We start from the raw sequence: 22,781 nt of genomic DNA on the forward strand, positions 1-22,781 counted from the left end.
AGGGGCAGGAGTGGAGGTGGCTCAGTTGAAGGGAAAAAGGCTCCAGGGGATCCCAGTCACCCTATAATAATAGCATATAAATCACATTCCCCAGGACTGCACGAATGACTGCCCTCCCTTCAGGCTGAATGGGTAAGAGGGCAAAGGGAGGGGAGGCAGCCTTGGGGTTAGGCCTGGGGTGGTGGCTCAGGGTGACAGGAGTTATACAGATAGACCTAAGCCCAGGCCCCTTAATGACTGTGCTCCAGGCACAGGCCCCTTAATGACTGTTATTAAGAGGAAGGAAAATATTTTCCTGTCCAGGAGGTGTGTGAGGCGCCTGCCTGGCATCGCTCTAGCAACCTGGGGGTCATTTAGCCTCATCCGTTGTCTCTCACCAGGTCAAGTGGCGCCTGGACAGGTGACTGCCATGTGGGGGTGGCAGGAACAGAATCTGGGCTGCAGCCCTCCGGAGGCAGCTGCTCTGATTCCAACACTGCTGCACACCTTTAACTCATCCCCTTGGGGAAGGAGCCCACAGCTTTGGCTAGATCAGTAAGGGAGCCAGAGTGCACCCACTCCTCTCAGGCAGGGAGTCCTGAGAGCTAGAAAGACAAAGGGACAAGTGGTGAGGATGCCCAGAGGTGGGCTGGAGCTGGGTATTAAAGGATGGGTAGAATTTCCAGAAGTGCACAATGGCAGCCAGGGCATTCCAGGCTAGAGGAAGAGAGGGGCAAAGCTACATCCATTGAAGGAAGGTGGGGCCAGGGTGCAGAAGAGGCTGCAGAGAGGCAGTCTGGTACCACCCTAGGAAGGCTGTGAGTGCCTGGTTAAGGTCCTAGGCTCTGTAAAGACGACGGTGTAGATGCCTAGCCCTGTGCTTTAGGAAAACTTGAGCAGCAGTTCCCCAGGGGAAGACTGGCCCAAAGCAGCAGACTCCTAGCAACAACCCCAAATGGGTGCGGTTCACTCTTCCTTGAGCAGGAGGTCACAATTCTGGGCTCTTCCCTCACCCTCACACCCCAAGGGCTGGGCTCACCCGGGGACTTGGGTTGTGCCCCTGGACTCGGAGTCAGACCACGTAGGTTGGAACACTGACTTTGCCACTGAATGGGTGAGCTGAACAATCCCGGCTTCTCTGAATTTGTGCTGAGGAAGAAGACCCCAGATTCAAACATGCTCCACAGAGACCCTTTTATCAAGCCTTCAGCAGAACAAAGAGAAAGCAAACCTAATCGTAAGGATGAGGGAAACTGTCGGCACGCACACAGTACTGAGGCCGATAGAATCTGCTGAATCAGTCTTGGAGTTTGTTACATGATGAAGAAAGAAGGAAATGATCATAGGATCATGATTGGTAGCACATCAGTCATCACCGTCACAGGCCGGACTATAGAAGGGGGCATGGGAGGACCCATGAACGGGATAAGTACTTAATTGCCAGTTAAAAAGGTTACAGGATTGGTTCTGGGGTTCTGTGATAGTTGGGGATCCCATGACCCTGATTCACAGCAACAAGGTGGTTCTAAGACAATACCAGGACTCTCAACTTGGTGTGACAGATAAAATGGGTGGGAATGATAGGCTACTTTTGGTAAATACCCAGGCAAATTACCTATTTTTGTGCGTGTGAGCCTCTTTCTGCATACTAGTCAATCTACTTTCAAACACCCTCTTCATGAGAGCAAACTTCCCCTCCCTGGACTTGCCCCAGACTTCTCTAAGCACAGCCACATTGCTGGTTCAATGCACAGCCAGAACTGGGGAAGTAACATGAAGAACTCAAATAGCATCTGAACTTAGGTCAAGACTCAAAATAGGTCAAGACTCAAGATGGAGGTAGGGCTCCTGTCGTAACCGCAGTCTTCCACAAACCAAGCGCTTTGGGATTGAAGTTCTAATGCAAGGTGCAGCACCCTCATCTGTAAAATGAGACTAATACCACCTCCTTCACTGGTTTGTTGGGGGAAGTAAATGAGCTAATTAATGTAGTGGTAGCTCCGTACACGCTGAATCCAGAGCTCTTCTGGCTGCAGAGGGCACAGGCGCAGTGGAGGCCTGAAGATAAGCAGCAAGCCCCGAGGAGCCCCTGGCCAGTCTCCAGGCTTGTCCCTCAAAGGCTGGCCCTGCAGTAAGCATGGCCCCCAGGCCGTTTTCATAGAATGTGGCTGCTTCTGCACTTGGGCCTCTGTCCCACCACAGCTTCCAGGAGGCCAGCTCCTCCCTCCACTTTGCACATACACACAGACAAGTACACTTCCTTCTCTCCTAACATGCTGAACAGCAAGGGATGACAATTTGGGCATTCATTTCAGAAAGGTGGCCCATTCTGGGTCTAGATGTAGATGTTGTGATGCTAGGGGCTCATCCTTTCCCTCATGTCCTTCCCTTAATGCCACCTTAGCCTCTCCACCCACCCATCCACCTCCTCTTATGGGGTGGGGGCTTGTCCCCACCTCCCCATGTTTTCAGGTAGTGAGGGAATTCCCACCCCACTCCAGGAGAGAAAGTAGGTGGAGCCCTCCTTCTTCTGTCTCCTGCTAGCTCCCTCCTCCCCAGGACAGGAACAATGACTTCCCTGACAGGTAACTTGGTTAAGGGGGTGGGCTCAGGTCTTTCTGAATTTTTTTTCTGATTTCACTGTCGGGAAAGGTAGGACATTCTCTATTCATTTATATGGCAAACTTGTAGGAGAGGTTCTGACATGCAAATGAAAGGCCCACTTTTTCTTGGGGGATAGTGGAGAAGGGTACAAGTTTTGGGAAAATGATAGCAAGTCCATTTGGCTGGAAATCTAGTCACTTTCTCAGAAACACTGGTAAAGCCACCATTTTGATGTCCATCTGTTTGCCTCCTGTGTTTTATTTCTCAGTTTATTTTGAACTTAGGAGGAAAAGAAAAAAGTATTACTTACCAATCCTTAAAAAACAAACAAAAAAACTTCCATTGAGTCAATTATAGAGACCCCTCCTTGGGTTTCTGAGGTGGTACCCCTATCAGAAGTAGCCTGCCCATTCTTCCTCCCGAGGAGTGGCTGGTGGGTTTGAACCACCAACCTTCTGGTTAGCAGTCAAATGCCTTAGGCACTATGCCACCAGAGCGTCTACCTATCTTTAAGCCCTCAATATTATTCATTCTGTTCCCATTGTCCAATCCCATCACTTTATCCCCATCTATCCAACCCATCCAGTATATAGTTAATGCCTACTTTATTTCAGCACTGTGGTCCCAAAGAAAATTATGGGTTTGTCTTAGTTATCTAATGCTACTATAACAGAAATACAAGTGGATGGCTTTTACAAATTTATTTTTTCACAATTTAGGAAGCTAGAAGTCCAAATTCAAGGTGCCAGCTCTAAGGGAAGATTGTTGTCTCAGTATCTGTGGACCCAGAGTGCCTGGGGTCTCCATGTGTCTTGGTGTCAATCATCCTCTGGGTCTATGAGGTTCTCAGCAAAGGGACCCCAAGTTCAAAGGGTGTGCTCCACTCCTAGCTCTTCTTTCTTGGTAGTGGTGAGGTGTCTCCTATCTGCTCACTTCTATCTTGTAACATAAAAGGTGTGACTCAAGCAAGGGTGCGACTTGAGTAAGAGTGGGACTTGGGTCATACACTCTTATACTTAAGACCCACCCCAAACTAATTCTGTCTCCTTAACATGTAGAGGTTAGGATGGAGGATAAGTATGTCAGATCACAAAATAGAGCACAACCACACAATACTGTCAGGGGAAAAAAAAAGGCCACTGGAAATCTTATGAATAACAGGGAAGCACTGTCTGCTGTAGTTCTGGAAGATGAGCCCCTCAAGATGATAGGCACTCAAAATACAACTGGGGAAGAGCTGCCTCTTCAAAGTAGAAAACAAAACTAAACAAAAAACCAAACTCACTCCTATCATGAGTCGCATCTGACTCATAGCAACCCCTCCCTGCGTTTCTGAGGCAGTATCACTACAGAAGTAGATTACCCAAGCTTCCTTCCAAGGAGTGGCTGGTGGGTTTGAACTGCCAGCCTTCTGGTTAGCAGTCAAATGCCTGAGGCACTACACTACCAGAGCTCCTTTCAATCATTTCAGGAGGTAGTATATAATCAAGAACTGATGGTATTGAAGGAAGAAGTCCAAGCTACACTGAAAGGCATTGGCAATAAAACAAGCTTCCGGGAACTGATGGAACAGCCACTGAGGTGTTACAACAAATGGAAGAAGCACTGGAGACACTCATTTATGCCAAGAAATGTGGAAGAACAACTGACCTCGCCAACCAACTGGAAGAGATCTGTATTTATGCCCATTCCAAAGAAAGGTGCTGTGACAGAATGTGGAATTATTGAACCATATCGTTAATTTTACAAACAAGTATAATTTTTCTGAAGATAATTCAAAATCAGTTGGAGCAGTATACTGACAAGGAACTGCCAGAAATTCAAGCTGAATTCAGAAGAGGGCAGGTGTTCTGGTTACCCAGAGCCACTCTGACAGAAATATACCACAAATAGGATGGCCTTAACAATTGGAGTTTATTCTCTCACAGTTTGGAGGCTTAAGTCCAAGTTCAAAGTGCCAGGCTCTAGGGGCTGGGTGAAAGCCCCTCAACCTTGGGGTCCAGCTCTGCCTCCTGCTCCTGCCCACTGGAGCTAGAGGCATTTCTTCACTCAGACAGCTGCTGGCTGCTGAGGCTGAAAAACCCCAAGGTTGACAAGTAAAAAGGCACAGTCCCAGTGTTACCAAACCACACAGCAGGCCATTAACTTAAGTCTATTTTAAGTCCCAAGGTTAGCAGTGCTTCGCAGGCTGCTGAGCAATGACACAGCTACATGCAGGGTCCAAGCGTGCCATAGGCTAGAGACCATTCCCAAGGCTTCTCCTTATATACAGGAAGCAGACCACAACCCAAAGGCAGCTACTCAGCTGCTTGTGGTAGATCCCACCACGGAGCTGATTGCCAGTCTCATCATGGGGAATAACTACCACCAGCTGCCCAGCCACTCAACCAGGCCCAGCCAGGTTGACACAAAAACATAAACACCACAGCAGGTAATGAGGGATATCATTGTTGAGGCCAGACGGATCTTGGCTGAAAGCAAAGGATACCAAATACATGTTTATCTGTATTTTATTGACTATGCAAGGCTTTTGACAGTATGGAGTATAACAAAATATGCATGACATTGAGGAGAATGGGAAATCCAAAATACTTAACCGTATGCATGAGGAAGCTGTACATAGACCAGGAGGCTGTTGTTCAAACCAAAAAAGGGGGATACTGCATGGTTTAAAATCAGGAATGGTGTGCATCAGGGTTGTATCCTTTTACCGTAATTATTCAATCTGTCTGCTGAACAAATAACCCAAGAAAATGGACTATATGAAGAAGAACATGGCATCAGGATTGGAGGAAGACTCATTGACAACTTGTGATATGCAGATGACACAATCTTGCTTGCTGAAAGTAAAGAACACTTGAAGCACTTACTGATGAAGACCGAAGACTATCTATAACCTTTAGTATGGATTATGTCTCAACATAAAGAAAACAAAAATCTTCACAACTGTTCAATAAGCAACATCATGATAAACAGAGAGAAGACTGAAGTTGTCAAAGATTTAATTTTACTTAGATCCACAATCAACAAGCATGGAAGCAACAGTCAAGAAATCAAATGACGTATCGCACTGGGTAAATCTGCTGCAAAAGACGTCTTTAAAGGGTTTAAGAGCAAGCATGTCACTTTGAAGACTAAAGTGTGCCTGACCCATGTCATGGAATTTCCAGTAGCCTCATATGCGTGTCAGAGCTGGACAATGAATAAGGAAGACCACAAGAGAACTGAGGCATTTGAACTGTGGTGCTGGCGAAAAACACTGAATGTACCATGAACTGCTAGAACAAACAAACCTGTCTTGAAATATAGCCATAATGCTCCTTAGAAACAAGAGTGGCCAGACTTCATCACCCGTACTTTAGTCACGCTGTCAGAAGGAACCAATCCCTGGAGAAGGATATCACGCTTGGTAAAACAGTCAATGAGAAAGGGGAAGACCCTCAAGGAGACAGACTGACACTGTGGCTGCAATGATGGGCACAAGCATGCCACAGATTGTGAGGATGGCACAGAGCCAGGCAATGTTTCATTCCGTTGTACACAGGGTCATTCTGAGTCACAGCCAACTTGATGGCACTTACCACCACCACACAATACCGGGAATCATGGCCTCCCCAAGTCGACACGTCTTAAAAGGCTTGGTCTCTGCCCTGGAGGAAGTCACGGTTTACTGGGGAGGAAAGACTCCTAACTATTTATAAACCACAGATTAGGTGGAGGCATAAACCAAGTACTTGGGTTTTAGAGCTCATGACCCATTCTGGAACCTCAGAGGAACTGTGCCCACACCTCCTGTCACACCAAGTAGGGTGCACCCCTGTGGCAAGCTCTCTTCCCCTAGATAGTACGCTGGGAGGCCAAGGAGCTATTTCAGGCCTCAGAGAAAAATTTAAGAGAAGAAAGAAAAAGGTAGAGAAGCCAGCCAGCAAGTGAGTCTCTGGGTTCTGGTTCTTGAATGTGAAACCTTGAGTCCTGCTTCTCAGGGCCTCAGCTTGTAAAATGGAGGCTGACCTGGAGGTCCCCCAAGTTCCTCCCAGTGCTACCATTTGTAGTCGATCACTCTTTGACATCATAGGTCAGTACTTGAAGACTCCTTTCTTGGAAATTCTCCAGTCAGGATTTCCTGAATCTTCTTTCCTTTGTGAGGGGAGGGAGGTCTTTAACCTACACAGGGTCTGGGTCCTAGGCCCACCAGCTCAGCTCAAGGGAACTCTCTGGAAGCTACAAAAAAACTTGTGACCAATGATTAGCTCTGAACAGGGGTGAGTGGATAGAGAGTCACGGCCAGGCCTATGAAGCTGGTGCATCCCTCCCTTAAGGCCAATCACTCCAGGATGGGGTGGCAAGGCAAGGTGGGACCCAGCGGGAGAATAATCGAAGTGGATACAACTAGGGCAGCAAGCACAGTCCTGTGGGCAGTTCCTCCGGCCATAGACCTGCCGGGTTCCTTCCCTCCCACTTTGCCTCAGTGGCTCATAAACTAGATTTCCTGGGTATCAAGACCCACTGGCACGGGCTCTCCTTTCCCTCAGCCCTCACCTCAGAAATTCCTTGTTACTCCCATCCTCCCAATCTCTGGTTTCAGGAGAGGGTCCTCCCCACGCAAAGCTAAGTCCTTGTTCTCAAGACCAGGCTTCCATTTCCAGAGGGATCTAATTAATACCTAACATTTATGGAAGTTTCCAAATGAACTAAGTGCTTCACGTTTCATCAATCGGTCTCTTCCACACAAATCTTCAACTTCTTCCTGTGCTGAATGCACCTTATTTTTCACCTGCTCTCTTAATTCCTTTATCTTTTATTTTTTAAAAATTTTATTGTGATTTAGGTGAAAGTATACAGAGCAAATTCATTTTCCATACAGCAGATCATATACGTTGTTTCATGACATTGACTGCAACTCCCCATAGGGTAACAGCTCTCTTCCCACTTCCTCCCTGTAGTTACCTCTTCCTTCTGTACCATTTTTTTCCATCTCTTCAGTCGGACTCCTCCCAAGACACCAACAGCCACTGCCATATCCTGCCTTCTTAACTCTTTGCAATGTGTACTCTCAAAAAATACCTTGTTCCTAGCATAGTCCAAGGTCCTTGCACTTCACATACTCACTTCAGCCACCTCCATTTTATGTGGCATTAACAGCCGCCTCCTCCCGGAAGCTCTTCTCTCCCCAGGTTTCTGCTCCAGATTCTCCTGCTGGTTGTTGCTCTTCCTGCTGTGCTCTGTGAATGTTTTCCCTCCTTCCACCCCTGTGCTCTGGTCTACCTGCTACACTGTCACTTCTGAGAGGTCATCCAGTTTCATCATGTTAACTGTCTTGTCTATACCCTAGACAAAGCCAAAGGCTTTCCAGTCCTATCATTCCCCACACCATTGCCATCCCTACGACACTTCTGTCATCTAATGCTGTCTTTCAGCGAGCTGGTTCCCCGTACAGATCTAATCCAGGTGCACCAAAAACGATACGGGCAGGGTTGGGAAATGGGACCGTTCACCTCTGCTGTGGGGTCATTTTGTGCCAGGAGTGGTTTCTTCTCAATGGGCAGCAGTTCCCATTTGCACGATGGGGACTGCAACCCCTGGCCTGCCTGTCTCACAGGGTACTGTCATTGTCACTGGAGCAGAGCCCTCTTCTGCCAGGGTTGTTGCCATTTCCTGGATCCCAGAGGAGCTCTGTGGCTACTCCATTTCTTCAGTAGCCACCTGTTAGGGACCAAGTCCTGAAGATATGTTCTTCATAATGTCTTCCCTTTGCATTCCTACCACCATGCCCTGGGACCTCAAGCCCAGATGGCTAGAATGGCCTCCTGCCCAAGTCATTCCACCCAGTGTACCACTGTGTATCTTCACACTCACCAAGTCACAATCCTTGCCAAGAATGCACCATGGCTCCCTGGTCCATCAGACAATGTGGAATCCAGGCTACGCAACTGGTGGGTCCCACCTGATCTCTGTAGCCTTTTCCTCCCATAGTAACCAATTCAGCTGGTTCACTTGAGTCCAGAGAGCTTCTTTTCCCAGCCTCCACCAGGCGGCTCCTCCTCACCTCTTCCTCCCTACCTCAAACTTCCCTCCTATCTAAAACTTGCCCATCTTTTATGTCCTGACTCCCTTCAGGGGTTTTCTGATTAGCCGTCTTGTTCTGATTTTTCCAGTTAGAGCTGCGTGTCTGCTGAGTGTTGTGTGTCTGCCCACACAAGCCCATGTGGCTAGAATACTGCTTTTGATTTCTTTTTACGTGTGACTACAGCACACTTGCCCCTCCCCCTCTAGAACTGCTGTTTAGAACTAGAAGCACCGGACTTGGGTGTCAAAGCCGCCCAAGTCTGCATGCAGGGTGTGTGTGAGCCTCCGCCAGCTTCAGTCTCACTCGGCTGGAACGTGAGCTAATAATACTTACCTCACAGGACTGTCACTGAGGGTTAGATAACAAGTAAAAACACCAAGCAGTGTCTGTCACAGAGCAGATACTCAACAACATTGGCCACTATACCTACCATGGGTCAGACAATCTGCTGAGTGGCTTTAATCTCAGCTTAGTGTAAGAAATAACATCATTTTAAATTAGTTTAGGTAAGACTGAAATCTTAGGGACAATGCTCACTATGCTGGTGTTTCTCACTTAAAATCCTTACAATACATTCTGCTCTGAAAGAATAAGGAAAGTCCGTTTCCGCTAATGAATTAGTATCCTTTCTTTTGTGTGCCAAGAGCTATGTAATCTTAAAGCTTTCCTTTTTCCTACCTCTGGCGGCCAGGAAGCTCAGAGCAAGATCTTACACCCGACTGTAGGGGACATCCTCGCCAACCCAAGGGAGGCAGTGTGGAATGGGGAGAAGGTGGCTGCAGCCTCTTCTTGCCCCAACTCTCTAGGCCTCACTTGGGTAACGGGGATAATAAACAACGATGAGGATAATACCTACGTTGTGAGGCAATGCATTTAAGAGATGTTATAAATTATAAAGAAATTTCATATAAACGTTTGTTATTAGCCGCCTGGTTTCCAATATAATTATTTTCCCTCCTAATATTTACTTCTTCAACGATGGGCTCAGGTATGGCAAGGATTGTGAGGCTGGCACAGGACCGGGCAGTGTTTCATTCTGTTGTACACAGGGTTGCCATGAGTTGGAGATGACCTGATGGCACTTAACAACAACAACAATATTTACATCTTATCTTTTAAATTTTGTTGTAATAGTTTTATAGTTTGACTGTACTGTGTCTCTTGCTGGAATTTGCTTTCATCCTTTCTGGAAGGGCACAGAGTACAAAGGGATGGCAAAATGATTTCTAGAGAGCAATCTCCCTAAGGTCGAGCAATCCTGTCCTCCACTTGTTTCATCTCAGGACAATTTACATTAGAAACATTTAGCTATGCAAAGATTGCTGAGCTGAAGCCAAAGGAGGTACTTAACACTGAGTTGGTAAAATAAACTGAACTGCACCTCAGACAGAGAATGGTCCAGAAAGGGGTTTGTTGGACTTGTACTGATCGTTGTTGATGATTTAGTCATTTATTCCTTCTTTCATTTTATACTGGTTTCATTTGTAATGATGCCTACTCTGGGTCAGGACTGTTGAGTGCTGGAAAAACAACGGTGACTAATCCCGAGTCTCCACTCTGAAGGCAGCCACAGCGCAGTAGAGAAGGTGCTGTGGTTGTTGCTGTGTGCCGCTGAGTCGGCCCTGACCCACAGCGACCCCTCCTTGGGTTTCTGAGGCAGTATCTCTAGGAAAGTAGATTGTCCAACCTTCCTTCCGAGAAGTGGCTGGTGGGTTTGAACCGCCAGCCTTCTGGTTACCAGTCAAGTGCTTTAGGCACTAGGCTACCAGAGCTCCCGTATAAAAGGTAGGTATGTCAAAATAATTCCAGATGGCAAGGTGAGTGCTAACAGAGCAGAGGACACTACTGTAGGAGCACCACAGTGGGAAGTGCTATCTGAGGAAGCATGGGATTTCTCCAGTCAGAAGAGGGTTTCAGGTAGAGAAAGCACAGTGTGGCCTCTCTAGGTAACCTTCTGCTTAGAAAAGAAATGGACTAGGGACTAACAACAGGCTGGAAATAGAGGCAGGGGACAGACTAAGAAGAGCCTGGGAACCTCCAACGAGTCTGGATTTTATCTTGAATGTGAGGTTTGGGGTAGTTGATGAAAATGGTGATGGCCAGGAGTGAGGGCTTTGGGACATCAGACATGACAGACATAATCTGACTCTTCCCAGTGCAGCTCCTCATTAGGACCTGCAGCATTTGATGATGACTGAGAACGGACTTGGCTCTGGAGGCAGGAGCTATCTGATGCTTGAGGGAATCATACAGGGCCTAGATGAATATAGGCGAGCTGGGATGTTGAGAAGGGGAGCCAAGTACTGGACAGAGACTGGACTGAATGACCTTAAAGTTCCTTCCACATCTGAGATCTCAACATTCTAAAGCAAGCCCAGTAGCTGAACTCGTGCTATGGGTTGGGTCTGTGGCTGGGGAGCTGCCCTGGGCAGCAAATGGGTTAAGGCTCAAATAACTTTTATATATGAATTAATGTGTAGAGTCAGGAGCCAAAATCTGTTCCATTAATTTTTCCATCCAATTCCTGGAGCAGTTAGGTACACACAGTAAAGTTTATTTTGGTGCATGGTATACTTCACTCCATTAAAAATAAATTAATCAGCAAATTCCTGCCTGGCTCAGCTCTGGTTTATGTAAATAGTGCCCAGCTGTAATGAGTTACAAGGTGTTATTATCTCACACACACAGTGGAGGCTTCACCCTAGAGCTCCGCTAGCAACAAAAGCATCTTAAATAAACCAGGAGACGGCGGTTTGATTTGTAATGTTTTCACAGAAGTGGGATATACCTCAGCCATATAGAGTTTCTTTATATGACTCATTTTATAGCAAGTTAAATGAAGAAAGCCTGATTGGGGGAGGGGTGAACAATATGACTCCCCGTTCCCTTCTTTGATTTAAAAAAAAATCCCCCAAAGAGATGGCCGGCGCTCGGGAGGAGGAGGGGACTAGTCATGCAATGCTCAGACTGGTGGTTCTGTAGTATATGTCCTGGAGCTGGGAAGGGGACAGAAAGCTGGGCACAGGGCTGAGGCTTAGGACAGAACCAAGTCAGAAAGAAAAGTCTCCTGCTCTCCTCAGTACCTCATTCAAGGAGGGTTGAGGAAGGACAGACAGCACGTTCCTCCCCCAGTTCACTGAAGGTGACACAGAGGACTTTGGTTTTGAAGCCTCTTTCCAAATGACTTAGGATGGCCCCTTGGCCACCAGAGGACTCCTGGATCCCTGGCTGGCAGGTTGTGCCTTGGCCAGAGGAGTGAGACATCTCCATAAACTGGAGGCAAAAGCAGCAGCAAAGACCCTCCCCTTCTCCCTGCCTCTATCTGAGCCAGGCCATACTTCTCAGTGAGGCACCACCATCTCAGATACATTTCTAAAAGACCCTACAATAAAGAAGAGCCATGGCAGAGACAAGTCTCTGTTTCTTTTAATGGTCAACTCCCCCTCATGGCTCAACCCAGGGGACAGAAGTGTGGTTACCCGTTTTGACTCAGCAGTATCACAAACTTCCCCTAGGCCACAAGAGGCCCTTGGTGGGGATCTCCCTTTTCTTACCTACCCCCATCCTTTCCCAGGATTTTGGGAGAAGCTGTCAATCACACAGAGTTGCTAGAGGGGCCTTCGAGAGCGTGTGCTGGAGAGCTTTTGCTCAGTGCTTCTGTAATGGAGAGGATGCCCCAGAGGAGCAAGAGATTCTCTCAGCACTGTACCCCATCAGATCAGACTCCTGGACACACTAAGGAAAATCAACACAATGGGGCCAGGTAGTTGAAGATGCTGTTCAAAGGTCAGTTCAGGCTATTTTCTGCTGGGTCCTGGGCAAAACAGGCATTTCCCTCTTGGTGGTTCCTCAAGCAAGTTGGCCAGCTGTTTGGAGGGACCAGCCATCAAAGACCCTCGTCGTTATAAACTGGGGAATGGGGCTTCAGGACGCTCTGAGGATTCTTCTCCACTAGAGGGCGCCAGCTCACCTCCCCTGTCAGAAGCAGATCCTCACCACTCATGGAGTCCAAGTACTGAATCTGCAAATGGAAGAGTAGGGATCAGAGAAAAGGGACAAGATCAGACACGAGATGGCATAAGGAACCGGTCTCCCAAAGGAGGGGGAAAGGAAGGTGCTCATGACTATGCCAGCACCCAGGCTGGGGGGTCTCTGATTGCCCACATTCATTTCATTAAGGAGCTTCTGAGAAAGGACAAAGGTTGGGGCAGTTCACCGGGAAGGCTTTAGGGAATTTCCTGTCAAGAGTCTGGATGGACAAAGATGGACAGGCACAGACACATACACTCCAAGGACATTACTTTCCCTGATACACCCTCCCTAGAAAGCACATGTAGTCCAGGAAGTCGGGACTTGCAACTTAACAGAAATCATCCTGTTCATCCTCATCCAAAGCTGCTGGGTGAGGTGAGTCCTAATGATGCCCCTTCCTAGGGGTGTGACTGAGGTAAGCCACTTTCCCTCTCTGAGACTATGGTCTGAGAAAGGGGATAGTCATGTGTACCTTACAGGACTTATGAAGAGATTAAATGACATTACATAGGTACAGTGCTAGTCACTCACACTTTTTTTTTAAATATGTAGCATACTACTGTCCTCTACTGGGCCTTGATACGTGGTCAGCAGGCCCAGCTCTACCTTGTAGGATGGCTGGTGCATCTGTCCCCTTTCACAGCTTTGCTGTTAACATGTTCACATCCTAGAGAACCCTGCCCTCCGATGACTTTCACCACTGATCCTCGTTCCATCTGCAATTGGAAAGACCAAGCACAGTATCTGTCTGCTTTCCACACTGACAGCTGCTCTTACATCTGAAGAGAGAGATCCTGGCCCCCTGGGCTTTCTCCCATTTGTGCCTCCAGCTTGTCTGGCATAGAGATAGTGAGCTTCAATCCCAGTGCTCAGAGTTCTGGTTCCAACAAAGGCTGAAGACTATGGGAAGGGTCGGGCTGGATGCCACTGCCCTGGGCAATGCCAAGTCCCTGAATGCTCCCAGGTCTGCCCAAGGAATCTAGGTGGAGCTCTACCTGGAGGAAGGGACACCTGCGACGGGAGAGAACGGGAGCAGCTATAGGGAAGGTATGGTCAGGCAGTTCTTCCAAGAAGCAGTTGTTCTAGTTGAGTGGCTGGGCCTCAGGAAAGGCAGTCACTGGGAGGATTCCCCAGGTTGCCTGCCAGTAAGCACAGCAGCAGAATGAGAAATGATTTTAAAGGGATAGGCAAAATTCATCTCTGAAATGAATCAGAGCAAGAGTCAGCAATGGATTCAGAATAATGGGGCTCCACTTTGGGGTTTTCATTTTGCATTTGGAGAGGGGAGGGAAGGAGGCTAGAAGCTTCATCTTAGGCCTTGAATTGTCTCCCTCTTCCAAGAGTATGTTCACTTCTGTTGCTTTGTCTTCAAGCTGCTGACTCTCAATCCTCAACCCGAAGCTCTCACATACCCCAAGTCTGGACTGCCACATCCTGCTAGCTCCTTCAATCCAAGGAGCTCCAATTGAAAAATCACCTTCCCTAAAACCCATTCATCTTCCCAACTACTGTTTTTGTCTGTAATGCCAACACTCTGCCCATCTCCTGATTTAGAAATCTCAGTATAACCTCTGATGGTCTCAGGCCATCTACTACACCAAGTACCACAGCAGAGGACTAGAGCCTGCTTTGGGCCCAGCTTCCAATCTTCTCTGCCCACATGGTCAGAATTAGTCTTCCTTTCTCTGGCCTTTCTTTGTTCCTGCCTGGATCATGGGATGACTTATTTTAGCGTTAGCCTTGTGCCTTACTGGCCTCCTTGCCAAACCATGAGCTGGCTCCTGAGGGCAGGGACTGGCTCTTAGTAATCTCTGCTTTCCCAACAGAGTACCTGGCACAGTAGTTGCTCGAAAGGTTTGCTCATGAAACTGGGTACCCATCAAAATCCCTGCTTTCTTAGGAGCCCCATCACTGTGTTCCCATAGCCTATGTCTCACTAGGCCATACGGGACTTTTTATAGGGGGACTGGCTGCAGTAGTTCTTTCAGTTAGGGCTGTCAGAAGTCCCAGCTATACCCTCATCACTGCCCCTGCACAAGCCTACCATGGCAGATGGAAAACTTGGGCTGTCTCTCAGAAAACACAGCATTTGATTTGCCAACTGCTTTCCTTGTCTGAGGGTGAGCCTAGTCAACAATGTCTCTCTGAACTTCTGTGCAGTGGGGTCCTCTGGCTATAGTTCCTTCTCCCTGCTTTAGCAGATATGAAGAATGGTCCCAAAAGTCCTGACTTCTGGGATTTTCTACTCTCTGGGTTCGAAAAGGCCCAGTATGTGGATTTTCCAGCAATTTACATATTGGTCCTACTGTCCTCATCATCCTTCTCCTCAAGAGTTGGGGGCCTAGCCTTCCCCTTCCTTGCTGTTGGAGGCTTGAGTGCCATGGGCACAGGTGAATAAGAGAGTAACTGTGGGACGAGGTCCCTTTAGCTCCAAAGGCCAGGCCCATGAAGCACAGGTGTGACTCATGGGATGGCCTGAGCTGCTAAGCCGTCTTGAGCAGCTGGGGCCTCTGGTGGCTGCATGAATCACTCAGCTTGGGTTCTAGACCAGCTGTGCAGGCTGACTCACTGGGAGACCCTGGAAAAGCTTCTGTGTACCTCCTCCCTGCTGTTCTGCTCACTCATCTACAAAGTATGGGCTTCCCGTCAATTCAGGAGCTGGGGGCAGAGATCAAGAAGTTCATTCTCCACGGGCTTGAGGGAAAACTATGCATTTAACCAGTTTTCACTCTAGAGGTTTTTCCTAGAAGCTCTGGTGTCAGGGAGTCCTGGGGGAACAGAAGGATGAGGTACTAAAGTAAGGGGACCCTGCTTGACTATGGATAGCAACCAGTGGGAAGAAAACTTGAGTTATGTTTGTGGAATGCTGTCAAGAACCTAATTCTGCCAGAAATCAGGAAGTGTGAACACTGGATCTCTAAGTATATACAAAAGGGGCTACAGTGACTGGCTGCCCGCATACCCCATGCTTGTATTTTACAGGACTGTGTGTACAGTGTCATGCACAACACCTGGAGGCAATCAAATGTCCACTCAAGGTGGGAGACCACTCAGTGCCTTTTCCTCTTTTTTAATTTTCTTTCCCCAACTCTTCTGGACAAGCTCATGGTTGGCAGGTTGGACACACAGAGGTGCTCTTCATCAGTGTCTGCCACTGATGTGATTTTTTTTTTTTTTTTAACTTTGTCATTTGGGTGAAAGTCAATAGTGCAAATTGGTTTTCCATTCACTAATTCATGTTCATTTTTGATTCATGAATTGATTGCAATTCCCACAATTCAAAGCACTCTTGCCATTTCCTCCCTGTGCTTACTGTTTCCGTTTGTCCTTCTTTCCTGTCCCCTCCTGCCTTCTGAGCTTTATTCCTGGGTAAATGCTGCCCTTTTGTTCTTGTATGCTTGGTTGTTATAGGGAGTGTGCACTTCCCTGGTGTTACTGTTCACCTTATAAGCTTGTCTATTATTTGGGTGGAAGTTGAACCACAGGGATAAGTTAGGTTCCAAGCTTGAAAGGTGTGTAAGAGCCATAGTCTCAGAGGTTTCACCAGTCTCTATCAGACCAGTGAGCTGGTCTTTTTTTTTTTTTTTTTTTTTAATTATTTTGAGTTTTGTTTCACATTTTTCTCCCACTCTATCTAGGATCTCCTATGATGATCCCTTTCAGAGCGGTTGGCAGTGGTAGCCATGTATCATCTAGTTCTTCTGGTCTCAGGATCATAGAGGCTGGGGTTTACATGGTCCATTAGTTCTTTAATAATTTCCATCTGTCTTTGACTTTCTTCACTCTTCTTTGCTCCAGACAGGAAGAGACCAATAGTTGCACCTTAGATGGCCGTTCATAAGCTTTTAAGACTCTAGTCACTACTCACCAATGTAGGATGGGGAACAATGTCTTTGTGGACTATGTTATGTCAACTGACCTTGATGTCCCCCAAGATTATGGTCCTGAGCTTCCAGGCCCAGTGACTCATTCTTTCAAGGTGTGTGATTATGGCTAAGAAGTTTTCCTCACTTTGCTCCCTGTATGCTCTACTATATTCATAGATACACTTGTAGCACATATAAACACATATGTAGAAGTATTCCTGATGTGACTTGATCACAGTTTCCTCAGAATGGCCTCTGGTAACTCAGCTTCCTATGATCCACGGAAAGCCCAGCTTCCAGAGACTGAAGGACTCGTTTTCCATGAGAATCTGGAGGGGAGAGAAGGGCTGCTCACCTGTTTCCTCACATATTCCACCAGCAATTCAAGCTGTCGAGGGTCTTCACATTTCTGGTTGAAGAAAGTTCTCCATAGAGCAGCAGCTAGTCCACGATCATCTGAAAGGAGGCCCTGGAATACAGAGTATCATTTGTCTTCCCAGGAGCCTTGTAAAATCATGATACAAAAGCTGGGGATAATGTAAACAGGCTAGCAAACCACAGAATCAGCTCAGGACCTTACAGACACTGAGAGGCAGAAATGGGGTGGCTACATGGTAGGGCTAAAAAGGGTCTGCAGAGAGCATCTAGTCTAATCCCTTCATTTTATACAGAGGAAGACCAGGGAACCCAGAGAGTGACTTGTTGAGGTTGATGCATAGCTGGGACTCATGTCTGGTCCACCCTCTCAGCCCACAGCTCCCTCTATTCTACCAAACACTACACTTGGTCCAGGCAATGCTTAAGTGGCCAAGAAGAGATATGGTAGCAGCATTCCCACTGCTGTCAACAAAGCATGGGCTGGTGAGTTTCTGTGAATGTTTGTTTTTTCCTAGTGATTGCAATGGGTATGGACTGAGCCTTCTCTCCTGGTCCAAGGGCACATATCTGCAAGGCAGCTGACTCTTTGGGGAAGGAAGCTAGGTACCTCACCTCACTGTTATCCAGTTTTGGGCTAGCCATGCCTGGTGCAGCCTCTATCTCTTTTTCTCCCTTCTTTTAAACAGAGAACAGACTGCTCAATAGGCTGGCCAATGCCCAAGTGTGTGTGTGTGCCTGCCACTGTCTCTCCCAGGAGAGGAGACCTCTGTTGGGAAGCCCAACCATCAGGCAGAAGTTAAATGAAGTCTGGGACCATGTGCTAGGGCTATATTCTAGCTCAGACCTCTAGTGGAAGGAGGGAGGAGGAAAGTCTTATTTCCTGAGGCAAGGAAGAAGGAAAAAAAAAAAAAGTTCCAAAGAAGCTCCTTTGTCCAGGTGGCCAAGGCAGCGTGTAGAACCAGAGAAAGGGCTGGCTTGGAGTAAGAAGGCTGGATAAAGTCCTAACTCTGCCACTTCCAAGCTCAGTGATGGTGGGCAATAAATTAAATTTGAGTCTCAATCTTCTCACCTATTAAGAGAGATGAAAATATCAATTGGCATAACATAGTCCACAAAGACAATGTTCTACATCCTACTTTGGTAAATAACAACTGGGGTCTTCAAGGCTTGTGAACAGCCAATGAAGGTGCAACTACCAGTCTTGCCATGTCTGGAGCAAAGAAGAGTAAAGAAAATCAAAGAGAGAAGGAAACAATTAATCCAAAGGACTAATGGACCACATGAAACCCCAGCCTAAATGAAGCTGAGATCAGAAGTAGATGGTGCCTGGCTATCACGGCCGACTGCTGTGAAAGAGATCACAGTAGGATCACAATAGGAGGCCCTAGACAGCATGGGAGAAAAATGTGGAACAAAATTCAAAATCTTAAAAAAGACCAGGCTTACTGGTCTGAGGAAAACTCATGGAAGCCCTGAGACTAAGGCCCTTGATACCCTTCAAGCCTGCAACTGAACTCAATCCCTGCGGCTCAACTTTCAGCCAAACAGCAGATAGGCCTGTAAGTTGAACGATAATACCAGGAAGGTATGCACTCCTAACAATCAGAACAATCAACAATACAGACCAAAAGGACAGCACGTACCTAGGGATAAATCAGAGAAGGCAGAAGAGACAGGAAAGAAGGATGACGGGAAATGACAAACACGGGGGAAATAGAAGAATGCTGTTACATTGTGGGGACTGCAGTGAATGTCATAGAACGTGTACTGTTGAATGGAAAACCAATTTGCTCTGTAAACTTTCACCCAAAGGACAAAAAAAAAAAAGATAAAAGAGGAAGAGATGAAACTACTTATCTTATTTAAAACATTTTTGAATTATAAAAAAAGCAATGAAAGGACATTTTGTTAGGCATTAATCAATCAGAAAGATCAGGATCATGCTTTGGCAGGCAGCTGTGGATGTAGTTGAAAGAACAGTGGGATCTGGTAATTAGACCACCTAAGTTAATGTATCAGTTCTGTCATTTAATGGTTGTTGGACTCTGGAAAGCCATTAACCCTCTTTGAGCCTCAGTTTATATTCCACAGAGTTGTTGTGGGAATTCAAAGAGAATGGCCATAAGAAAACTCTGTTAACAGTAAATCATTACACAAGAACCCAGGATCACTTATGTAGTATTACATTGTGGGCTGGCCTCTGGGGCACCTTGGTGCAGGCCTGCCGCCAGGAAGGGCCCTGTTCAGTATGAGGTGCTGACAGTTTGGTGGAAACACATTCCACCTGTTCCAAATGCCACTGATAAAGACCCTTATGGTTCCTAAGCTTAAGAGACTGTCTTGGCGCAATGGCTGAGTCAGGAAAACCAGCTTCTTCCGGCAGATGGGGACAGGGGCCAAGGACAAGCTCAGACACATCACTACTCCACTCTCCAAGCTATCTGCTAACACAACAGCCTGCCTGTGTCTGAAGTGCCCTGGGCACATGCTGGGGTGCTGCTGGCAGCAACCCACATGTGCTCATGGGAAGGGATGGGAGGGGAGCCGGGCACAGAACTTGGGAGAATGAGGGCAGGGTCCAGGAAAGCAAAGTCTGGGAGCCGAGGCCTGCTGTAAGTAGGCAGCTTTGGTGGTAGGTGAGATGGCTGGGAAGGAGCAAACTCATAATCTGGAATTCCAGAGCACTCAGGAGGAGAAGAACTCAGGCCCCAGATTACAGTGATGACAACCTTACTGCTCCAGACTGTGAGAGTTACTTCACACACCTGGCTCCTAATGACTTTGTACACCAAGTAGGGCACATATCATTATCCCCATTTGAAAGATAAGTAAACTGAAGCTTAGTGGTTATCTAGCTGATTGGTAATAGAACTAGGACCAGAATGCACCGGGGAGGCCAAGGAACAGTATCTGACTATCTCTAGCATGGAGTGGGAGTGCAAGAAAACTGCTGAGGAAGTAAATGAACCCACCTTCAGCCTCCTTTCCACCATACTGCTAGTAAGTCAGTGAAAACAGGTAGGAGACTGCTCTGAGAGTATCCAGTGCAACCATGGAAGCAGGGAATAGAAAAAGCCAAACACTAAGGTTGCACAGTAACTCTTCTGCAATCGAATAGAGTGCCTACTTGTTTTCCCTCACGATACAAAGAAAGTATCCTTCAGCAAATTAAGACATCTAGGTCTAGAATAGCTAGAGGAAGCTACAGGGATTGTCCTGGCTGGAGAGAGAGCTCTGGTTATGGTTCAGAGTTAAGAGTGGCAGGGTCTCACTTAGTAAAGATTGATTCAACACCACGAAGTACATTCCATAAACATCTGTTAAATGGGTGGATGGATGGATGAATGTTGAAGTTCACAGTTAAAAACACAAGAGGTTTAGAAAAGTCAGGGAACATTTTATGAAGTGGGCCTTTACAGATGGGAAGGATTTAAAGAGCTATATCAAATTCTAGAAAAGAGAGAACAGTATTACAGAAAGCCTGAAAATTCCATGGAGGAATTTGGACCTAATGTAGTAGAAAATAGGAAGGTGCCAAAGTGTCCAGGATGGAGGCATAATTCAAGCAAAATTCTAGGAAAAGGCAGAAGAGCGCTGACAACAGACCTTCTGTAATGATGGAAATGTTCTCTATCTGCACTATCCAATACAGTAGCCACTAGCCACAGATGCTTACTGAGTATGTGAAATGTAGCTAGTGTGACTGAGGAACAGAATTTTACATAATTTCAATCAAACTAGCCACCTATGGCTGGTATTGGACAGCACAGCTCTCCAGAAAGGCTGCATCCACATCACCTGAAGCTTTTCAGTATCACAGTCTCAGGCTCCGCCCCAGACTTGCTGAATCAGGACCTGCCTTTTAACTAGAGCTCCAGGTAATTTGCATGCACGTTAAAATTCAGTGTTCTAGAATTGCACATTAAAATCACCTGGGGAACTTTGAGAACTACAGATGCCTACCTATGCAATTAAACCAGAATCTTTGAGGGACAGGGTCTAGACAGAGATTTTTAAACTGTGTCCCAGGTAATTAGCATATTTCCCAAGCTTTCTCTTAGAAGTCATCTGGATACTTGTTGAAATGCCAGGCTCTGCTCCTACTGAACTGGAATTTTCAGAGAGGTTTCAAGAATTGTATTTAAAAAGGATCCCAGATGACTCTTTGGAGCAAGTATGTTTGGGTGAGACATTCTGGCATAATGGATTGGGATGGAGGACAGAGAGAATAGACAAAACTTAGAACATTTTATTAACACTAGGAAAAGAGTCAAGTGAGCCAACCAAGTCAACTTCAATAAAGACCTCCAAACAAATGCCAAAAGAAAGACCATTTCTCTAAATCTAACCCTCATTCTCTTATACACTGTCATGTGTCTGAAGCCAGAGCACATCCAATTTAACAATGGATATGTACACTGACAGTGTTTTTCAACCACCATCCCACTTCCAAAAAGCCCATGTTAACTTAATGGCAGATGTGGTATGCAATCTAAATTGATCTCTTGTAATTGGAAATATCTGGTAGTTTGGGAGTCAGGAGACACCAATTTCAAATAGTCCAGTAACCCTGGGCAAATTATTTAATTAATTAATTTTTGGGGTCGGTGTGGGGGGGTAAGCTTATCTCTTGGCTTCGATTATTATCTTCAGGCTGATAACATTTCCTCCAGCCTGCACTCCATAATGTCTTGCCTTCATTCCTTCATGCAACTCCTTCCTTCCTCATTCTTCACCTGTCATGTGCCAAGCACTAGGCTAGGCAATAGAAATACAAACACAAGACACTGCCACCACTCAGAAGAAATCCCCAGACAAGCCAGGGCAGCAGTGAATGCTAAAGGAAGTTACTAAGGGCTCAGAGTCCACAGAGGGCGGGAATGACCTGTGCTTGGGGAAGAAGTTCCCAGAGTGTTTCCCAGGAGAGAGGAAGCTTGCAGTACATTTAGAGGTAACCACAAAATTAGCATAAAAGGACATGATTTGTTAAAAAGATGAGGTATACTGAATGGTGGTGGTTGGTATAAAAGAGTTTATTACTCTACTTTTTTCTATTATGTTTGAAAATTTTCGTAATAAAGGTTGAGGTTCTACAGAAAAAAATATAAGTTGAGGAAAAAAAGATGAGCTAAATCTAAATGTTCTCATGTGGCAGGATGTCTGCATAAAGAAAATAAACATACAGTCCCATACCATATAGCATAGCTGCTTGTCTCTGCACCAATGATGTCTGGAAGGACACCCAATAACCGATGAGTGTCGTTTTCCTCCCGGACAGGGAACTGGGCAGAAGGGGGGAGTGGACTTCTATTTTCCACTTTACCACTTATGTACATTTAATGAATTCTTAAAATGATTATGTATTGCTTTTATAATTAAAGCAAGAAAAAAGTGTGTCGTTTGGTAGACTGTACTGTTCACGTGTGTCTTTCCCTCGCTGGGCACATCTGGGGCTGGCACGGGGACTGATTTGCCATTGTCCCTCCATCCAGCAGCTGTGGGCTAGGGAACTATGTCATGCAGTATTTTCTTTTCCTAAGCATTAGGCAGCCTGCTGCACATCCATTCTAGTTGCCCAGTCAGTAATATAATCAGGAAATAAATACAAAGCCATAATGGCAGGCCGTGAAGGATGGTCCTTGAAGAGTTCCTCAGAGGCTCTCATCAGAAGCCTCTGCTGGGGGAGGCCATGATTCTGCCTAAGGCTTGGCAACTGATCTTACCTCATCATATCCCAAGATTGCAGCATAGAAGCTATTGGTCATGAGGACCATGTTCTTCTTCAGGATATAGGGATTAACCTACCGAAACAAAATGGCAAAAACAAAAGTATGAAAGAAAGGACAAAACTAAAA

General features: G+C 46.5%; 1 protein-coding gene across 1 annotated transcript in view; it reads right to left on the reverse strand.

Moving 5' to 3' along the window:
- Positions 1–12,536: 12,536 nt before the first annotated feature.
- Positions 12,537–22,781, reverse strand: part of LOC103191744 (ubiquinol-cytochrome-c reductase complex assembly factor 1) — a 124,088-nt gene continuing 113,843 nt past the window's right edge. Inside the window, exons 8-10 of the mRNA XM_042783601.1 lie at positions 22,650–22,727; positions 16,904–17,017; positions 12,537–12,671 (exon numbers count right to left, since the gene is read on the reverse strand). Coding sequence (XP_042639535.1) covers positions 12,537–12,671; positions 16,904–17,017; positions 22,650–22,727 — 327 coding nt within the window. The remainder of the gene's footprint in view (positions 12,672–16,903; positions 17,018–22,649; positions 22,728–22,781) is intronic.

This window comes from Orycteropus afer, unplaced genomic scaffold (genome assembly GCF_000298275.1).
Source record: "Orycteropus afer afer isolate SDZICR_OR568_19922 unplaced genomic scaffold, OryAfe1.0 scaffold00020, whole genome shotgun sequence".
Lineage (NCBI taxonomy): Eukaryota > Metazoa > Chordata > Mammalia > Tubulidentata > Orycteropodidae > Orycteropus > Orycteropus afer.